Source organism: Microtus pennsylvanicus, chromosome 2 (assembly GCF_037038515.1).
Source record: "Microtus pennsylvanicus isolate mMicPen1 chromosome 2, mMicPen1.hap1, whole genome shotgun sequence".
NCBI lineage: Eukaryota > Metazoa > Chordata > Mammalia > Rodentia > Cricetidae > Microtus > Microtus pennsylvanicus.
This window is the reverse complement of record NC_134580.1, coordinates 106,739,941-106,760,388: the sequence shown is the minus strand read 5'-3', so window position 1 is coordinate 106,760,388 and position 20,448 is coordinate 106,739,941. Positions and strand designations below refer to the sequence as shown.

The 20,448-nt window shown below is 41.4% G+C and overlaps 1 protein-coding gene across 2 annotated transcripts in view; it reads left to right on the top strand.

Moving 5' to 3' along the window:
* Window positions 1–2,021: 2,021 nt before the first annotated feature.
* Anapc1 (anaphase promoting complex subunit 1) overlaps window positions 2,022–20,448 on the top strand; it is a 75,447-nt gene continuing 57,020 nt past the window's right edge. The window contains exons 1-13 of one of the 2 annotated variants that reach the window (XM_075962112.1): window positions 2,022–2,149; window positions 3,386–3,622; window positions 4,998–5,159; window positions 8,137–8,188; window positions 8,377–8,477; window positions 9,431–9,513; window positions 10,770–10,843; window positions 12,966–13,111; window positions 13,221–13,432; window positions 14,521–14,730; window positions 17,066–17,161; window positions 19,263–19,353; window positions 19,448–19,513. In XM_075962112.1, the coding sequence (XP_075818227.1) occupies window positions 3,410–3,622; window positions 4,998–5,159; window positions 8,137–8,188; window positions 8,377–8,477; window positions 9,431–9,513; window positions 10,770–10,843; window positions 12,966–13,111; window positions 13,221–13,432; window positions 14,521–14,730; window positions 17,066–17,161; window positions 19,263–19,353; window positions 19,448–19,513 (1,506 nt within the window). In that variant the 5' untranslated portion in view covers window positions 2,022–2,149; window positions 3,386–3,409. Of the gene's footprint in view, window positions 2,295–3,385; window positions 3,623–4,997; window positions 5,160–8,136; window positions 8,189–8,376; window positions 8,478–9,430; window positions 9,514–10,769; window positions 10,844–12,965; window positions 13,112–13,220; window positions 13,433–14,520; window positions 14,731–17,065; window positions 17,162–19,262; window positions 19,354–19,447; window positions 19,514–20,448 lie in introns of both variants that reach the window. The other variant, XM_075962111.1, reaches the window with a different exon arrangement.

The following is a 20,448-nucleotide window of genomic DNA, read 5'->3' as shown; positions in this document are numbered from 1 at the left end:
GATAACCTTTTTAGGGACTCCCTAGTCGCCATCTTAGGTGGCCAATAGTGTCTTCTGTGCTCCTCGGGACCTACCCAAGGATGAAGAGCACTAGAGGTTAGCCCTAGAGAGAGGATGAAGGAAAGAGGACAAGGGCAGGGAAGGATGGCACAACAAATATTGCACTGGCTGCCGTTTTACAACCAGATGCCACGAACCCGGCAAACTGATGGCTATGTCCACTCAGTCACACAGGATATGTAGGCAAAGAAAAAGAAAAAAGAAAAAAATCTTTAGACCATTCCACGGGAAGGAGAATAACAGTAATTTATAAGTCCATCTCCTTTCCTGTCTTGTTCATATTGACTCTTAGGTCCCAAAGAAACTCTAAACAAAAGGCTAAGGTGCCTACTAACATATTAAAGCTGACACTGTCCACTAGGCTCTCTGAGCATCACACAAGTACTCCTTACAGGGTCCTGGCTCCTCTTAGCACTGCCTCTCCCCTACTCTATCCTAAACCTCTCCAGCTGCAGAGCTTTGCTTCCCTGCCCCCAATTGCTGCTGCTTCCTTCTCTTCCTCCTCCTCCCCTGCTTCTTCTTCTTCTTCCTGCTCCTCCTCTTTCCCATATAACCCAGCCATTTTGGCCATGAGCTCTTTTGGTCCTTGGCTTCTCTATTGATCCTCATTCTCTTGGTTCTCTCCTGGTCTTCTTGCCCTTCTCTCTTCTCTTTGTCTCTTGCCCCTGACTCCTCCTCGCATGGTCAGGTCTAATCTTTTGGCCATGTTCAGTTAGACTCTTCCAGTCGTCCCTGGATGTATTCTTTCTCGTCTCTTCAATGAAAACCTTCTCCTCAACCATACCGAGCAGCAGTTCTGTTCTCATTTTCATTCATTGACCAGTTTGCTCCCTACCATTTTGAGTTCTCATGTATGGGCTCTTTAGAAGCCGAATCCCATATCCCTCAGGGGGACTCTTCATTCAGGTCTGGCAGTGGTGGAAGACACCACAGTCTCAAGGAGTATGACAATGGCCTGGTTGCACAGAGCATCATGAAGAACAGGGTACCCTTCTACTCCAAGTGACTACTTTTAGGGATGATAGGGCTGGTAGATGGAGGTGGGTGGGGCCAGAGATAGAGGAGATGGAGAACAGAAGCGACAAGACTCTGAGAGGCCACGTAAGTGTGCTCTTCTATTGGTTCTTCCAGAAAGCCCTGTTGGGGATAGAAAGAACTTTGTAGGATGATGGGGGTTTGCGGGAAGGAATAAAAGATTGGAGTTGAGCACGCGGACTATAATTGTTAATTTGACTGTTTTTTGAATACCCAGGCAAGGGGAAGCGAAGTGAAGCAAGGAGCTGGAGAGGCTTAGGGTAGGGGGTGGTGGTGGTGGTGGTGTTGGTGTGTATGTGTGTATAGTGCTGAGAGGAGCCTGCCCTGCCCCCAGGAAGGAATACTTGTGATGCTGGGAGAGCCTATTTTGAATACTCTGCTCAACAGTCATTCCTCTCACCTAGTTCTAAGAGAGACTCCTTCCTGCTGGAGTGCAGCCTCAAGCTCAGAAGATGACATTCCAAGTAAAGGAGTGAGAATGAACCCAATATCAAGGTCTGTGTCACAACAGACAAATATGCAAAGGCACCAAATTCCAGATAAATGCATTTCCGGGCAAAGAAGAGGACTGGGACTGGAACTTTATTCTTAGGCACTGTGAGGATCCGCCATCTTTATCTTTATTTTTTTAAACTCAGAGATATCAAGCAATTACCGGATTAGAACCCATTTTTGACGGGAGTGTGCGATTTCCTGTACTTTGCTAGCATTCCTGAGAAGACCAGCGGCCTCCCTTGTGCTCCCATTCTTCAGTCGGGAGGCAAACATCTCTTTTTGAGATGAGGAGGAAAACAACCAGCTAGAAAAATTACCCAACGTAACACAATTGAGCGAGAAGGTCTGGCTCTAGCAAGGAGGTGACGTCACGCGACTGTGGGCGCTCGCTCAGACGCCTTCGTGAGCTGCGCAGGCGCTAGGCCCGCCCTGCTGCCGCGCGTCCCCGTGGCGCCCTGCCCGCGCGCGAGGCAGGACGGGAAACCCAAGATGGACTCTTCTGTTTGAGTCCTGCCCATCCGTCTTCGTTTCCCCCGCTGCGGCCCGTTCTTCCTCCGGGGTCAGTGAGGGACAAGGGATGAGAAGCTGTGGCGGCCGACGAGCCATCCTGACCGACCTGCCGCTGCTCTCGGGCCTCCGCGGCCCCTGCGCCTCCGGGCAGCAGCCGGGGCTCGCAAGCGCCTGACGCGTCCCGAGTCACTCAGGTGCGGGCCGGGCTGGCTTGCGCATTGCTGCGACTTGATGTCGGGGCTGCACTGCAACCGGTGACCCGAGGGCTGAGCGGCCCGGGGCGGGCCCTGAGAGCGTGCTGGGGTGAGGGGGACCCTAGTCTCAGATAGGCTTTCCGGGGTGCGACCGACGCGCCCTGCGCGGGATTCTCGGGCCGCTATATCTCAGCGTGGCTTACTCAGAAAGCCTCTTTTTGTAGAGACACAACTGTGGGTTCCGCCGTTTGCATATGTTTCTAGTAACCAGCAATGACAGTTTTATTTAGAGCATGTCAGCTGTGTGGCCCGTAATGAATAACACGGTTAATAATTTTGGGAGAACTGTGAGAGCATCGAGTATGATGCTTTTGGGCTAAAAGACATCGAACTCTGAAAATGATGCTGTAATTGATAATCCTGTAGGTTTGTTTTAAGCTATAAGAGAGTGATTTACATGGTTGCACAAGAATAAGTCGGATAAACCTGCCAGTTCTTTAATGTCTTTGTTGCGTAGAATTTGGAAAAGCCAGCTACGTTTTGAATTTTTTTTAGAGGTTTTATAAGGCATTTATGGTTCTTCAAATTGAGCTCTTCTCAATACTGCTGTATTCCTAGGAGGCGAAAAAGACGTAATCATCTCAGGGATGGCATTTAATTCACAGCACAAAAGACTTTGTGACTGTAGAGGGCTGCATAGAAACTAGAGACTTGGAGGTCTTTGTAAGAAAAAAAAAATAAAAGACCAATGCTGTAAAGACTTCAGATAAGAACTTCACGTCATATTTAGTTAGATGTTGCTAATCTTGAGTGTGATTTTAAACGCTTAACAGTTGGCTATAGTACTCCTATCTAATGCTTGCTTTGAGCCATGTTTGGGGATTGTAATTTAACTGATATGCCATACCCTCACTCACCTTACATACTAATGCCACACAGACCGTCAGGAGGTTAGCCAGCCCTGCTTAAGGATGCATGGAAATGTTTGTGCGGTGCTCTGGCATGTTTCCGCCGTAGCTCCGTGCAGGTCTTTGTAGTCACAAACTGGTTTTGACTAGAAGGCTGACGGGCATGTGTTTGGATTCGCACAGAAATAATGTTGATATTTGGAACCCATGTCGAACTTCTCTGAAGAAAGGGCAACGATGATTGCAGCCGGGGATTTGCAGGAATTCGTTCCTTTCGGTCGTGACCACTGCAAGCACCACCCTAATGCTCTGAACCTTCAACTTCGTCAGCTGCAGCCAGCCTCGGAGTTATGGTCTTCTGATGGTGCAGCTGGCTTGGTGGGATCTCTTCAGGAGGTTACAATCCATGAGAAACAGAAGGTTTTATAACGATTCTCGTCATACTTTTGAAACATAGCATGAATAAATCTACTTGTAATTTGAAGCTACGTAGATGCATGTGAGAAATAAGTGTGTGTGTGTGTTGGCACTTGGACTTTAAAGGCTAACGTGCGGTAATTTCAGTCTGTGCTGCTCCTTGGGCGTACTACATAACTTGTAGTGAGGCTTGAGTACCGCTGTCATGGCTCGTTTTTAAGTTTGTTTTCACTTCGTATGACTAAATGTTAGAGATTAGAAATGCTACCTGCAACACATTTTTATGTCGTCACATAAGAGTATTAGAGCAGTGTTTTTTTTTTTGTTTGTTTTTTTTAATTAGATAGGCTTCTCTAAGTAGCTCAGACTTACCCTGTTCCTTCTGTCTCAGTCTTCTGAGTACTAGCATTAGAGGTGTGTGCCACAGTGGTTGGCAAAGTAGTGGTTCTTATGGAGATGAGATGTAAAAGTATGTCAGAAAATAGCAGCCCCAAAACACCAAACAGAATAGTTTCTGTGTGTCCCCCAGCTTCTCCTTCTTTTTTGTGTTGGTAGTTCTGGGGGCCAAGCCAAAGTCATGGTCTTGGTAGGCAAACGCTCTGCCACTGAGCTGTACATCTCCTCTGCTGTCTTACTTAATCTTTATGCTTTTGAAATCAAAGCTCTTGGAATATACATAGTTCCAAAGCAGAAACTTTCTGTCTTCCATTCATGTTGTGGGTGGGACAAGGGGAAGAAGCTGTGTAGCAGGGACATCTACACTGCACCAAGTCCCCCATCGAGCCACATGTGCGCCTCACTGTCTCTTTTCTATTCCCTACATTATATTTAATACATACTTTCAGTTTCCATTCAAGCATGGATTTTATTTTATGATCTTTATGTAAGATACACTTTTTTGCTTATCTGTGTTTTTGACATAATAATACAGGGAACATAGAAATATAAAAGAAAACACTTAACACAGGGAATTTTTGAGTCAACTTTAAAAATTATGTCTGTGGGTATTTTACCTGATTGTGAGTCTATGCACCATATGTGTGCAGTGCCCACAGAGGCCAGAAGAGGGCATCAGAGCTCTTGGAACTGGAGTTCAGAGATAGTAGTAAGACACCTTGTTAGGTGCTGGGAATCAAACCTGGGTTCTCTGGAGGAACAGTCAGTGCTCTTAACCACTGAACCATTTCTCCCACCTCTAAGTAATCTCAAGAATCTCCTGATACAGTGTACCACTTTGCTAATTCACCTATTTTGCTCATCCATGTACCACAGTGTCTTTAGGACTTAGTGTTGAGTCTTAATCCATAGGCAATAGACTGAAGTCTATTGAAAAGAAAGGAGAAAGTGCTTGAGCATGTCCTGTGTGTTAATTTTTTAGGAAAGCTGGCAGTTAAGAAAAGGTGTGAGTGAGATTGGAGATGCAGCCGACTACGATGAAGAGCTCTATGTGGCTGGGAACATGGTTATCTGGAGCAAAGGGAGTAAAAGCCAGGCACTGGCCGTGTACAAAGCTTTCACAGTGGACAGCACTGTCCAGCAGGTGAGCTCACTGGGTTTGTACAATTGATTAACTGTAGTGTAAGTGTTTTAGAAGAAAGCTTGTGTTTTCAATGTGGAACTAATGACAACAGCAGTGTAACCTTCCCAGCAGTGACCATTATGTCAGGGAGTGAAGAAACTGGCAGGAAAATGAGATTCTCACTTTATCCATCAAGACTGCGTCTCTCCTCCTGCCCAGCCTCCTGAGTGCTGGGATGACACATGTGCACACCACACCTGGCTCAATCTTTATTTATATTGCTATTGTTTTTGTAATACTGAGGATTGAATTTAGGGCCTTCCATAGGCTAGGCAAACACTTTACACACACGCACACACAGCACTGAGATAAAGTATGTTAACAGTAGATGTGGACCTCGAGGTCTGTTATTGCCAGCAAAAAGTTATGTGACCTTAAGCCGGCGGTGATGGCTCACACCTTTAATCCCAGCACTCAGGAAGCAGAGGCAGGCGGATCTCTGTGAGTTTGAGGCCAGCCCAGTCTACAGACTACAGAGCTAGTTCCAGGACAGGCTCCAAAACTACACAGAGAAACCCTGTCTCGAAAAACCAACGAAACAAAAAAACCATAGAAAATACTTTAAAGTACATGATTTTATAATTCATTTGCAGATATTGAGTACATTAAAGTTACTGGATTTATAATGAAAGGAAATTCAGGCTAATTTGCTACTATTGTAGTGGTCGTTAGAACTAGTTTCTAAAAATTAATAGAAGAAATTAAGCACTTACTATTTTAGGAAGATAGGCAATTTATCTTTTAACTTTTTGAAGAATACCAACCCATGAATGTAAAATAAATGGTAGAAGTAGAAATCAATTTGTAGCTTTCTAGTGTGCTAATCAGTTCAGGCAAGGTTATAGTGGTTATTAACACCATTGCAGAAAAGGATAATACCATGTCAGTAAGGTTTTACTTGCTAAATGTAAGTAAACAAATATAACTTTTCCTTGAGGTTGTTTTTGGTGTCTGGCTCAGCCAAGTGATTGAGTTCAGGGCAGCTTACAGTGGGGTAAAGGATATGTACTTCCAGCTAGCTGTAATACAGAAAAAAATATGTCTGCTATATTTTCTTTTGAGAAATATTTAATGTGTGTTTGTTTAGAACTAGCTTCCAGTTTGTTCTTGAGGCCTAGGGGAATGAAATTACAAAGTAATATGAGACGCAGAATTACTAATATCATGAGATGAAGAATAGGTTGGAGGTTACTTGGCGGTAGCTGTGGCCAGAAAGATTGCTAGGCTGATGAAGGCACTTTTTGCTAAGCCCAACAATCTGAGTTGAATCTACAGGACCCACATGGTAGAAAGAGAACACTGGCTCTTGCAAGTTGTCCTGTGACTGCTACAGGTGTGCTGTGGTGCACACAAAATCAATAATAAGTGTACTACTAATGAAAAAGAACAAAGGTTGGGTGTGGTGGTGTCCATCCTTAATCCCAGCACTCAGGAGGAAGAGGCTGGCAGATCTCTGTGAATCTGAGACCAGCCTGGGCTACATAGTGATTTCCAGGACAGCCAGGGCTCTGTAGAGAAACCTTGTTTCAAAAAATAAAAATAAAAAAGAATGGCTGATGACTAATAATTATGAAAGTTGGTGGATGGGAATGGGGATACATTTTGTGTACTTTGTGTATATATTTGAAAATTTCCATAATAAAAAGTTTAAAAGAAAAAATAGGAAATTAGTAACTAGATGAATCAAGAATTTGGAAATGTTTACATTCTGGTCTCTTTAAAAAAGTGAATCAGGGAGGAAAAGCCCTGAACGGTAGGCACTAAAGTGACTTCCTCAGATTCCTTTCTTTCTTGAACAGGGCTTTACTGTGTAGAGCTCAGGCTGTCCTCCATGAGCAATCCCCCTTCCTCCGCCTCTCTAGTGCTGTGTTTACAGGTAGGGGCAGCCAGTGCTAGGCCAAATGCAATATTTTTAAAACTTTTTGAAGGAACTTTTCAAGAAACTAGGTAAAAGATTTCCCCCGCTTTTTTGGGGGGGGGGGAGTTTGGGGAGTTGGAAAAGTTAAAAGAAGGATTTACTGTTAATGATATTAGAGTATTATTTTTAATTTTAGTACTGAGAGGCAGACCAACCTGGTCTACATAGTGAGTTTCAGGCTAAGTAGGGCTACATAGTGAGACCCTTTCTCAGAAGCAAACAAACAGAAAGAGAACATCTTTATTAAATTAGATTTATTTAATAGCATTTAATTTAAATTTTTTTAAATTAAAATTATTTAGTAGCATTTTATTATTATTTTAGTATTGTGGCAGACTATATGTTTTATGTTTTTATGTTTTAAACCATTTTTAAGTGTTCACTTTAGTGAATTAATAGAGATGTTTTCTAAACATTTTTAAAATATGAGCATAGAGTACTGAGTCACTTTTAAACTCTCAGTTCTTGCTATTATAGGATGCAGGGTTTACACAGGCTGAGCTGATGTTTGAGCTTTAATTGCAAGACTTGTGTCAACTGAGTCTTACTGTTTTATTTTCCTTTCTCTTAAGATTTAATTATCATGGGCTGGAGAGATGGCTCAGTGGTTAAGAGCATTGCCTGCTCTTCTAAAGGTCCTGAGTTCAATTCCCAGCAACCACATGGTGGCTCACAACCATCTGTAATGAAGTTTGGTGCCCTCTTCTGGCCTGCAGGCATACACACAAACAGAATATTGTATAGATAATAAGTAAATAAATAAATATTAAAAAAAAGATTTAATTATCATAAGTCATCTTAGAATATGTGGCATTAAGTATTCTAATCTTATTTTTTTGTTACTCTTGTTTGTTTCCATAGTATGTAAGTATGACTGTATGAGTGCATGCATGTATAAAATTACATCTATATTGAGCTGAGGAAATGGATTATGTAAATATCATTGTTACTGATGTTATTAGCTGGTAGATGATTATTTAGATGTAATTTTCTTAGACAGGCATTTTCTTTCCGTTTTAGGCATTGTGGTGTGACTTCATTACATCACAGGATAAGTCTGAAAAGGTCCACAGTAAGTGTCTTTATGATACCTTATTTCCTTTATTTTCAAATATTTATCTCACTGTATGATATATTTATAAGCAACTCTTAGTCATAGTGATTTAAATTAAAAGTTTTGCATTATGCATTAATGAACTTTTGCTGTTTGGATTGAACTGTTTAGCAGGAAAATAACCCATAAATCTTGTACGCTTTCAGAGAGCCATGAAGTAGAGAAATGCATATGTATATTACAGAGCTCATGTATGAACATGCACAGCGTAGACGGGAAGGATTATATAGCTTCCTTACCATTTCAGGTAAACTTGAGTGTTTTTAAGTTTTCAGTGTATTAAAGAAAAGGGGATGGGCTGGAGAGATGGCTCAGGGGTTAAGAGCACCAGCTGCACATCCAGAGAACCTGGGTTCAATTCCTAGCACCCATGTGGCAGTTCACAACTGTCTGTAACTCCAAAATCTGACACCCTCACATATTCATGCAGGCAAAAACACCATGCACATAAAATAAATTAAAAAACCCCTATCTCTTTTTTTTTTTTTTAAAGAATCTGGGTGGTGGTGGCACACGCCTTTAATCCCAACACTTGGGAGACAGAAGCAGGTGGATCTCTGTGAGTTCGAGGCCAGCCTGGGCTACAGAGTGAGTTCCAGGACAGCTAGGACTGTTAAACAGAGAAACCCTGTCTTGAAAAATCAAAAAACCCAAAACAACAACAACAGCAAAACCTTTCAAGTGTGTTTTGTCAGAGATCAATCATGTGTAGCAGGGTTTTACAAAGATCTCTATGTGTTGAGGGTGTTAGTTTGTACTTAGTATTTTCAGTTCACTGTGTGTCTGTCCTTTTCACAGAAGTAGTGTTTTAGTGAAGCAAATTATAGTTTGAGATGTTCGTCAGTTTAATGATATTTAAGAAACCATTTTGGCTTTATTATAGTAGGTATATGAATAATATTGGCCTTTTTATTGCAACACATCATTTAATGATATCAGTGATATTAAAGTTTTATTACATTCTCAATAATAAATTTCACATAATTAAATTCAATAAAATTTCACACTGAGCTGTGGGTTTGATTTTTGTCTTAGAGCTGCTTGTTAAAAATCATAGATTTTGAAGTACTGTAGTTTGTGATCATGTTACTTCGAAAGCTCTCAGTAAATTCCATGAAAATTGAATGTTCAATCATGTTTACTGAAACCTTTTCTTAAACTTGTTCTTTTACTTCTGTTCCCGCACCCTCATGTTGATAGGTGGCAAATGTTTGGGCCACTAAATATGGTTTGCTGTTTGAACGAAGCAGTTCTTCACATGAGGTGCCTCCAAGTCTACCTAGGTATTCAATTTATTCTCTTCAGAATGTTACTTCTTGGGCTTTTTAGTGTTGATTCTGAAGTAAACTTGTTAACCTAAATGTTGGGGGTGGTAATGATGTCCATACTCACATACATACATACAGCATAAGAATTAAAACATTTTCATGCCAGTTTGAGCTCAGCTGTGACTACCATCCAACACTTCATTGCCCTGTGATCTTCGTACTAACCTTAAACTGTGGTGTAGTGACAGGGTTCGGTTACTAGCTCTTCCTTGTCTTCACTGTACGACTGGACATATTGCCACCCTCCTTATTTGTTCCAGAAGTGGTACGCTTTACCCTTTGGCATCTGTGCAGACTCTCAGAGACGGCCCAGTGTCTGTTAAGTGCTCAGTCATGGTGGATACCTGCTGATGGTACACTCCTTGCCTCCCCGTAAACTGTGAACCTAGTGAGAGGAGGAGCGTACAGAACAAACACAGGGTGTGCAAAAGCAGGTGCTCCCTGCGTCAGCTGTTCGCAGATTTGAATCTCTGCTTTGATAGAAAGCCAGCACTTGCCCTCCACCTTCCTGAAAATTGTATGTCATTACTTGAAGTACTTTTTTCTTCTATTTAAAAATGTACCCTTTATGAACAAGGTAGGAAATTAAATTTCTTAACTACTGTAGTCGCACTACCCCTAAGGGGGATAAGTGAATGACTGTCCTAAGCCTGTTGCTATTCTTTGGGTTCTGTCGTGTGATGGCTGCTATTTGTAGATTTCCCCCTAACAGTCATTTCTTTCTGTGTGTGAACATATAGAGTTATTACAAGAAGATATGTTTAGATATATCTAAAACAGGATGCTATGATAGATGGTATTTGAAGAATTTTAGAAGGTTCCTTTTTGAGATAGCTGCAACAGGGTGCTTGACAAGCCCTTGCAGGAGGAAGGATTTATTTTGCCCACAGTTCCAGCCCTTCCTTCAGGGAAGGCAGGGCACAGTTTGTGGTAGAAGGGCTGTGCAGCAGAAGCTCTGTGGATCTTGGCCTATCAGGAAGTGAAATGAGGGATTGGAAACAGGGCTGGGCATTAACTTTCAGACCCTATTTTCTCAAAGGCTTCAGTAGCCCCCCCATAGCAGTGCTACAAGTTGGGGACCATGTGTTCAAACATGAGCCTATGAGGGCTCTCACGTTCAAGTGGTAACAGTAGATTTCTAGTTGCTTGTTCAGCACCAGGGTGCACATAGTTATCTTGTTGGTGACTGTTTGTGCTTTGTTTGTTGCTAGAGAACCTTTGCCTACTATGTTCAGCATGCTGCACCCACTGGATGAAATAACTCCACTTGTTTGTAAATCTGGAAGTAAGTATACTTTCGTACTCTTTTATATAAGCTCTGTTTTAACATCAAGGGAGGGAGAAAAATAAAAATGAATTTTATTTAAAGAGTGACTTGTTTTATCAGAAGATAATTTAAGCGTGTTATAAAATAACTTTTATTATGAAAGCAATTCATTGAAAGCAAAAACAACAGTTGTCTCAGTAAAACTAAAGACATAAGTCAGTGAGGGATACTGATGTTTGTTAACTTGCCTTAGGTAACTGTCCTTTAAAATTAAGAAAACGAATGATACTTGGATGAACTAAAGTTTTTTTTTTTTTCTTTTTGAGAATAAAAACATAGGTCCTAATTACTGGGCACATTTTAGTGTTTCACTTTTTTTTTTTTTGTGTGTTTCACTTTTTTTGTTCAAGTTTACTGACGATCCTCACTTTGAATGTATCTAAAGTATTCCTGTATGCTTGACTTTAAATTTAGGCTTTACCAAACACGAATCGACACCTACAAATAGTAAAGGTGGAGAACTGGGAGGACATTTGTAGTCTTTGGTCATTTTACTGGTGCATTCCAAATGCCGCTGAGGTTTTATCTCCTGCAGCATGAGTGGGATAGCCGTGGCTAAATCAAACCTCCGTCCTGTTTCTTTAAACATACCAGCTGTCTTTTTAAAGGGTGTAGCAAATGACAAAAAAGATTGTTGATCATGTAGGATGTTACGAATAATATGTAAAACTAAACACAGCAGAATTCTGATTTGATAGAAATGGGTGGTGGTGATAAGTACCTATAATCCCAGCAACTTCTGAGACTGAGGCAGGAAGATTGCTTGAGACTAGTACTTTGGGGGCAGCATGGGCAACACAGTGAAGCTATTGTCTATTTCTCACTCTTAAAAGATTTTATTATTGTTAATTTTACTTATGTATATGTGTATATCCATGTGTGGGTTTGTGCACGTGTGTTCAGATACTCATAGAGACCAGAAGATAGAATTAAATCCTTGGAGCTGGAGTTACAGGTGGTTGTGAGCTGCCTGACATGGGTATTAGAAAATGAACTTCGGTCTTCTGCAAGAGCAGCAAGCATTCTTAATGGCTGAGCCATCTCCAGCCCCATTCCTCCTTCTACTAAAAACAAAAGCCCTCTAATTTTAGTGGAATGGTGGAAGTCTGAAATAGTTTTATTATTTCTTTTGTTTGTTTGTTTTTCTTTCTTTCTTTTTTTTTTTTGGAGACAGGATTCCACTGTGTAGACCTGTCTGTGCTGGAACTCTTTGTGTAGATCCGGCTAGCCTCATATTCACAGAGATCTGTGTGCCACTGCCTCCCAAATGCTGGGATTACAGGTGTATGTCACCATGCCTGGCTAGTTTTATTATTTCTTTATAAAATAATTTCTATTTCTGCAGAATAATCATGCTTTTTCCATTTTCCAGTATTTTAACTGAGAAGGAAATTGTTAAGGATATGGAAAGTGATCTGTAGTGCTATAGAAAAATAACTGAACTCAGCAGGAAAAACTTTTCATTTTTAATAAGTAAAACACATCATTCACTCCTTCTGAGTTAATTATTGGAGGGCAGAATAGAGCCAGTCAGCCAGCCAGTCAATCAGACTTTTCTAATGATTGTAATCTTGAAAAAAATTGATGATTGGTTGGACGTGGTGGTGTGGGCCTTTAATCCCAGCACTTGGGAAGCAGAGGCAGGTGGATCTCTGTGAGTTTGAGGCCAGCCTGGTGTACCTAGTTCCAGGCAGGACAGCCAGAGCCTCATAATGAAACCCTGTCTCAAACAAACAACTCCCCTGCCCTCCCAAAAAAAGATGAATAAGAGGTTGATTGTTGAAGGAGTCCTGGACCCTTTGCCTCTGGCTGATGAGATTAATGATGAATCAGGACGAATCTTCAACTTTTGAGTTACATGTGTGTCCAAGACCAACTAGTCATTGTGTCATGTTTAGTGCATTTTGACACTCTGGAAATTTAAAATCCATTGTCAGTATGTAACATTGAGTGGGTTTTGTGCTTTAATTGGCTTGGTTCCCTTTCCTTTTAGGAACAATGAGAACTTTCTTCATAAAGAATTCTTTTAAAAAGCTAAAGCTACTGTTCCATACCTGGTCATTTCCATTTTGATTTTCAGGTCTTTTTGGCTCATCACGGGTGCAGTATGTTGTAGATCCTGCAGTGAAGATTGTGTTTCTCAGCATCGACCCCTCCATTGTAATGACCTATGATGCTGTTCAGAATGTGCATTCCGTGTGGACTCTGCGGAGAGTAAAGCCAGAGGTGAGGGTGACTGACGCTGCTTCCTCTGTGAGGGAGAGTGAATCCTGAACATGTGTTCCATTCACTTTGTATTCTAATGGTTCATTTTTCCCATTCACTTTGACTTAAGGAGGAGAATGCTGTTTTAAAGTTCCCTGAGCAGGCAGGGAATGCAGCCACTAGCAGCTCCCTCACAGCACATCTCCGAAGCCTCTCCAAAGGCGAATCCCCCGTGCCTTCCCCTTTCCAGAATTACTCCTCCATTCACAGCCAGAGTCGCTCTGCCTCGTCTCCGAGCCTGCACTCCCGCTCGCCTTCCATCTCCAACATGGCGGCTCTCAGGTGGGCCTTTCCTTGTTCTAAACAAATATTCCAAGCACTGGATACCTGCTGTTTTAGTTCCCTTATGTTTTGAAGAATTTATGGCTTCTGTTGATGACTAGTTTTTAGGGGGACTAGGCATAAACCCAATTATGGTCTTTTTACAACTTCCGCATCTACAGTGCCCCAGTAGTTTTGTGTTTGAGTTGTGTTTAGAAGCTGCTTATGATAGAATGCTATAAAATTGCATTGTTTCTCCCATGATGGGGCAGCACTTAGATGACATTTAATTCTACAAATACTTTGCTAGTTTTTTTTTTCTTTTTTTGATTTTTCGAGACAGGGTTTCTCTGTGGTTTTGGAGCCTGTCCTGGAACTAGCTCTTGTAGACCAGGCTGGTCTCGAACTCACAGAGATCCGCCTGCCTCTGCCTCCCGAGTGCTGGGACTAAAGGCCTGCGCCACCACCGCCAGGCTAGTTTTTTTTAAAAACCTTATTTATTTATTTTGGTTTTTAAGACTACAGAGTAAGCCTGGAACTTACTCTGTTGACCAGCCTGGCCTTGAGCTCTAAGAGATCAGCCTTGAACTCTGCCTCCCAAATGCTGGGAACAAAGGCGTGTGCCACCACTGTCTGACTAGTTTGTACTAGTTTGTACTCGTCTGAAAGTACAGCGGCATACTTTGAATAATGTACGCTATTTATTTTTTGAAGGAGAAAATAGATTCGTTTTCAGTTCTAAGTGATTTTTTTTTTTAAAAGACAGAGTCTCTCTGTGTAGCCTTGGCTGTCCTTGAACTAAGTATGTAGATCAGGCTAGCCTCAAACTCACAGAGATCTGCCTGTCTGCCCCCTAAATGCTGGGATTAAAGGCGTGATCCTCTATGCCTGTCTTGAGTACATTTTAACATGAGTTGTAAATAAAGATTTAGGCTCTCATAAAGCACATCAGGACAAATCTTTTAAGTAGTTGTTCATTTCTGAAAGTGTCTATGTAACTAGGATTGTACCATGAGTGTTTCTCATGTATAGGATTTAAGATGAATTATTGGCACGTGTTAGGAATCCAAGTTGCTCCTGGTGATGTCCTCTCTCTGGTTATTTTGCAGCCGTGCTCATTCCCCTGCCTTAGGGGTGCACTCTTTCTCAGGGGTGCAAAGATTCAACCTTTCAAGCCATAATCAGTCGCCAAAGAGACACAGCATTTCTCATTCTCCAGGTGGCAGTTTTAATGACTCATTTTTGGCACCAGAAACGGAGCCTATTATTCCTGAGCTGTGCATTGACCACTTGTGGACTGAAACACTTCCTAATACAAGGTTTGGTGGATATAATTTTATATTCAAAGAAAGATATTGCTAACATTTTTGAAAATGTTTGTTGTTATGCCTGGTGGTATAACTAAGTGGTAGAGTATTTGCCAAATATGTGTGAAATGTTTTAATATGTCCTTTGACATTAGTTATGGTATCAACACATAAACTATATAGAGATACATATTTATACTACCTTAATTTTAGAAGAAATTATTGATACTAAAGTGATCCTAAAAATGCTTTTCCATTGAATATTTCTTTAATATAGTAATCTTTGAGAATTGAGGTGTTTGAAGTTTTAGGACAAAATCCCTATTTCTGTAATCGTAATCAGGGTTCTATTGCTGTGAAAAGACACCAAGGCCAAGGCAGCACTTATAAAGGAAAGCATTTACCTTGGGGCCGTGCTCATAGTTTCAGATGGTAGCCCATCATCATGTTGATTGGAAGCAGACAGGCATGTCGTTGAAACAGTAGCTGAGAGCTGTACATCTTGATCCACAGGTATCAGGCAGAGCAAGAGTGAGACACTGGGTCTGGAGTGGGCTTTTGAAACCTTAAAGCTCACCCCAGTGACACACCTCCTTCCACAAGGCCACACCTCCTAATTCTCCCCTGACAGCTTATCAACTGGGGGTTAAGCATTTAAGTTTGAGCCTGTGGGGGCCAATCTCATTTAAACACCAAATGTAGCTGCGGTTTTGAGGGAATGTTATCTTTGTGTCAGGTGTTAGCTTTACTTTTTGAGAAATAAATGACCCTAATCTTTTTATAATCTCATTGATAATTTGTTAATTAATCCAGCCAGAGGCCAGTGTGTGTGCTAATTAACATGGCCCTTTAGTGATTGTCGCACATATAGCTAAAGATAGTGATACTGGAATGCTTGCTGTTCTGCAGGTAGGCCTTGGGGAAGATGGGCACAGCAGGCAGCTTTGATCCAAAGACTCCTACTTTGCTTTGACAGGCTGAGAATGAAGAGGCTTGAGTGATTGCTTTTCAGGTCTGCTTATGTGTGCATAGTAAACAGAAACAGCAGAACAAGTTGCAGGTGTGACTGAGGCAAGAGGGGTGGACTAGGATTTAAAGAGTATATCAGGCTCCTGGGGTCCCTAGAGGGCCTGTGGATAAATTCACAGGGATTCTGTTAATTCTGGAGTTGTTAAATGGTGGTGGGTATGTGTAGTGTGTAGGCCTTTTCCTGGGCAGGTGTTTTGAACATTCATTCAATGTTCACATTAATCTGTCACCTCCTAACAAGTTAAAACTGAGTCGTATAGAAGGCTGGGGACTCAGGGTTTGGGAGGTGGGTGATGAGAGCTGCTACAGAGAGAGAGGAAGTCAGGTGGAGGAGCAGACATTTCGAGAAGAGAGTAGTGTTAGTATTTCCAGGTGCTGTTTGGCCCTGACTGTTACCTCAGAGGAAGGTATATCCACAATGGTCACTCCCCTTAGGCTTGAGGGATGGTAGGGAAGCGTGGAACAAAAGGTAAATAGGAGGTGAGGAAGCAAGAATCGGTTTATTGAAGGTTTTCAGTAGCTAGCTGCCTAGGGATGTTTGCCTTCGCTGAACTATGTAATGAGAAGTTGTCTTGTGAATTTCATCCAAATTTGTTGCTTTAACTAAAAGATAAGAGTGGGTTTTTTACCCAGCCACACAACACTTTTACTTCTGACCGAAGAATTCCTCCCCCTTGTTTTTCCCCCCTCGTGGTGTGTGTGTGTGTGTTTGTGTGTACAGTTACCTGAAATATACATGTGAAGGTCTGGACTTGACATTAGGAGTCTTCCTTGGTTCTCCTATCTTCCATACCTTATTCACTGAGGCAAGGTCTCTCAATTGAGTCCAGAGTTCACTGATGACTAGTCCTCCTTGCCATCCTGTTCCTGGGACCCCTTGTCTCTGCTTTCTGAGTGCTGGGTTTATACTAGGACTGCCATTTAGTTGGGTTCTGGAAATTCACACCCCAGTCCTCATGTTTTGTGACAAGTGCTTTTGAGTTCTACCACCTTCCTAGGCCTCTACTTAACCCTTTAGATCATCCCTGTTAGGTCACAGTTCGCCTTCTAAGATGAGGGTACTTGAGTAGGGCTGTACTCAAGTAAAGAGAACTTTGCACCTATAGAGAAAGGAAATGGTGGATAAAGAGGGAGTCTGAGAGTAGAGCAGTTTTAGAAGTGATGGTTGAACACATCCACATCCACATGGAGTTTTTGTGTCATGGTTATTGCTTGATCCAGGAAGTAGTCTACTTTTTTGTAAAATGTTTCCAAAGATTAATTTACTGAAGTAGATCTTTGAACTAATACTGACAGTTTATTAATGTGTCTACTTTAGAGAGAAAAACGCTCATGCCACCAAGGTATTTATAACAACTGACCTATGTGGACAGAAGTTCTTGTGCTTTTTAGTGGAGGCTCAGCTTCAGTTACGGTAAGTATTTCTATTTCCCATTATCTCTGAAGATCAGCACTGATTCCTACTCTCCCTTTCTATTTTTTCTTGTAGTAAGTGTACAATTAAATGATTTTTAGTAAATTTGTAGAGGTGTGTAGCCACCAAGGCCCACAGTCCAGATTTAAACATTTCCATCTCTAAGGAGGGACCCTCTGCCATTTGCAAGTAGTCTTTCCCTGCTCCCAGCCTCAGGCAGTCATTTTAGGGGCTTTCTGCCTTGTATATTAGTCATTTTTTTAAAAATGTTATTATTATTTTGTTGCCCTGGTTAGCTTGAAACTTAGAGATCTGCTTGCCTCTGCCTCCCAAGTTCTGGAATTAAAGGCATTTGTCTACGTCCTGTCCTAGAAAAGTGGTTTTGGTGGTGGTGGTTTCAGTTTCATTTTTCTTTTTTCTTTTCTTCTGGTGATCTACTTTGTCACTTTTCATAGTGACTTTTAGGATCCACTCTGTTAGGACATGTATGAGAATTTCCTCAGCATTATTGTACAGTACTCATTTTATAGATAAGTCACATTTGCCTGCTTACCAGTTGATGGATAGTTTATCTCCTGTAGCCCTGGATGTTCTGAAACTCTGATGTAGACCAAGCTGACTTTGAACATATAGAGATCCACCTGCCTCTGCCTCCCTCTGGGATAAAAGGCATGCGGTACCATGCCTACTGTTCACTTTTGACCACTGTGAATTAGGAACCTGTGGGCAAATATCTTTGTATGGGCATATATAATTTTGCTTTTCCTGGGTACATACCCAGCAGTGGAATTGTTGGAATGACTGGTAAATCATGTTGAATATTTCAAGAAATTGGCCAGTTGATTTCCAAATAGGCTGTGCAGTTTTGCATTTCTTCCTCCAATGTGTGAAGGTTCGTGTCTCTTTATCCTGAAGTTTTGAATGTAGCATCTTTGATTACAGCCACCCTAATGAAGTGTCAAGTGGTTTCTATTTATATTTTCCTGATGCCTTTTTTTTTAAAGAATTATTTTCTGTGTATGTATGTTTTGTCTGCATGTACGTCTGTGTACTGTGTGTGTGCATGCCTGGTGCCCACAAAGGTTCTTGGCAGAAGAACACATCGGATCCCCTGAAACTGGAGTTACTAATTGTTGTGAGCTGGTGTGTTGGTATTGGGAATCAAGTGTGGTCTGGAAGAAGAGTCAGTGCTCTTAACCTCTAGCCATCTCTCCAACCCCTTCCTGATGCTTTGATATTGATCATTTTCTCATGTGGCTACTAGCACACACTTACTTCATGGGAGAAATGTCTGTTCACATGTTTTGTCTACTCATTTCCCTTTTCATTTGAAAACAACTATAGCTTACAGCAAGTTGCAAAATTGTAGTGAGGTCCTTCTATATCATGAAGTCTTTTTTAATTTAAGCCTTTCTTTTTTTAATCATTGCTTTGTATGCATTGTGTGTGTGTGTCTCTGTTTGTCCTATGACATTCAAGTGGAGGTCTAAGGGCACGTTTGAGGGTATCTCTGTTCTCTTCTTCACTGTATGGTCCTAGGGATTACACCCAGGCTGTCGGGCTTTACCTGCTGAGCCTTCTAGCTCTCTGGCCCCGTGTGGTTTTTTTGTTCTCTCAGTGGTAACATCTTATGTTACGTCAGCATGTTTTTAAAGTCAGGAAACTGGTATCAGTATGACCTACACATCTTTCTTTGGTTTTACATGTATTCATTCGTGTGTGTATATTTATATGGATTCATGCGTCTTTCTTCTCTCTGCAGATTGGTGTAATCGTTGTAACAGTTAAAGATAGAAAATAACTTTTGCCTCCCTGAAGATTTTCCATTTGCTGCTCTTCTGTATCCATCCCATGCTCTCTGTCCTCTTGCTCCCTTCCTGTAGTGAACACAGACCTATTTCCGCATATATTTTTTGAGACCGAGTCTCTATGTAGCCCTCGCTGTCCTGGACCTTGCTCTGTAGACCAGGCTGGCCTCGAACTCCCAGAAATCCACCCGACTCCGTCTCTGAGTGCTGAAAATAAAGGCGTGCGCCACCACTGCCTGGCCCAGATGACACCCTTAAGACTTGTTTCTTTCTGTTTTTACTTTCATATTTAGTTGTGTAAAGTTTCAAGAGAGTAATGACAAGACCCAGCTCATCTTTGGCTCTGTCACCAATGTCCATGCAAAAGATGCAGCCCCAGTGGAGGTAAATGCACATCGAATCATTATGCTTTACTAGATTTTTCTGAAAATTTAATTAATTTACTCAAACTACAAGAGATTTTGTTTTTTGTTTTCAGAAGATAGACACCATGTTGGTACTAGAAGGCAATGGGAACTTGGTGCTGTACACAGGAGTGGTTCGGGTACGTCAAAAGCAGTGCTTTGTGCTTTTGGTAGAACTGCCTGCATTATTTACAGTTGGCTCTGATTCTTCTGTGCAGTTTGGCAGAAGATTTTTGTTAAGTGGGAAATGAAGCCAATTGTGGAGGCCAGTCCTAATTTGGACGAGGGCTCCCTGTTAAATGCATTGATACTATGCACCTGTCTCCACCAAATGGGAACCTTTATTGAGAGTAGGTAGAGCCTTAAAACCCAGTTTTGGAATGAAAGATGAGCAGCTTTGGGAAGCACCAACATTGTAACATTTTATTATGTTAAATGTTATGTATGTTGGTTGTAGCTTCCTTTTGTAACTTTTGTCAAGTTTAAAAATATATACTTAAGCTGGACGTGGTGGTGCACGCCTGTAATCCCAGCACGTGGAAGGCAGAGGCAGGTGGATTTCTGGATTCGAGGCCAGACTGGTCTACATAGTGAGTTCCAGGACAGCCAGGGCTACATAGTGAGACCCTGTTTCAAAAAAAAAAAAAAAAAAACACAAAAAACCAAAAACCCTACAATATAAGTATTATAAATATATGTTTATAAGTATTATATACTTAGTTTGAGGAATAATGAAGAAAATGTATTGCCAGTAACTTTTTTTTATTAAATTACTATTTTTGAGGCAGAGTCTCAATAAATAGCATAGGTCTTGGGAATCTCCTGCCTTAATCCCCTTATACCTGGCCTGCCAGTAGCTTTATTCTGTTCTCTGAATGCAGTCGCCACCTGCTTCCCCAACACACTACCCTGGCTTTCCTGTAAACGCCTCTTGATTTTGTTAGCTTTGCACTTATGTGTGTGTCATTGAAGAGCAGTTTGTCTATCTTTCCTTGTTTTGGAGTTTTTATAAAAATTGTATTTTATATAAATACGACTCTTGAGATCGAATGTTATATACTATCTTGACTATATT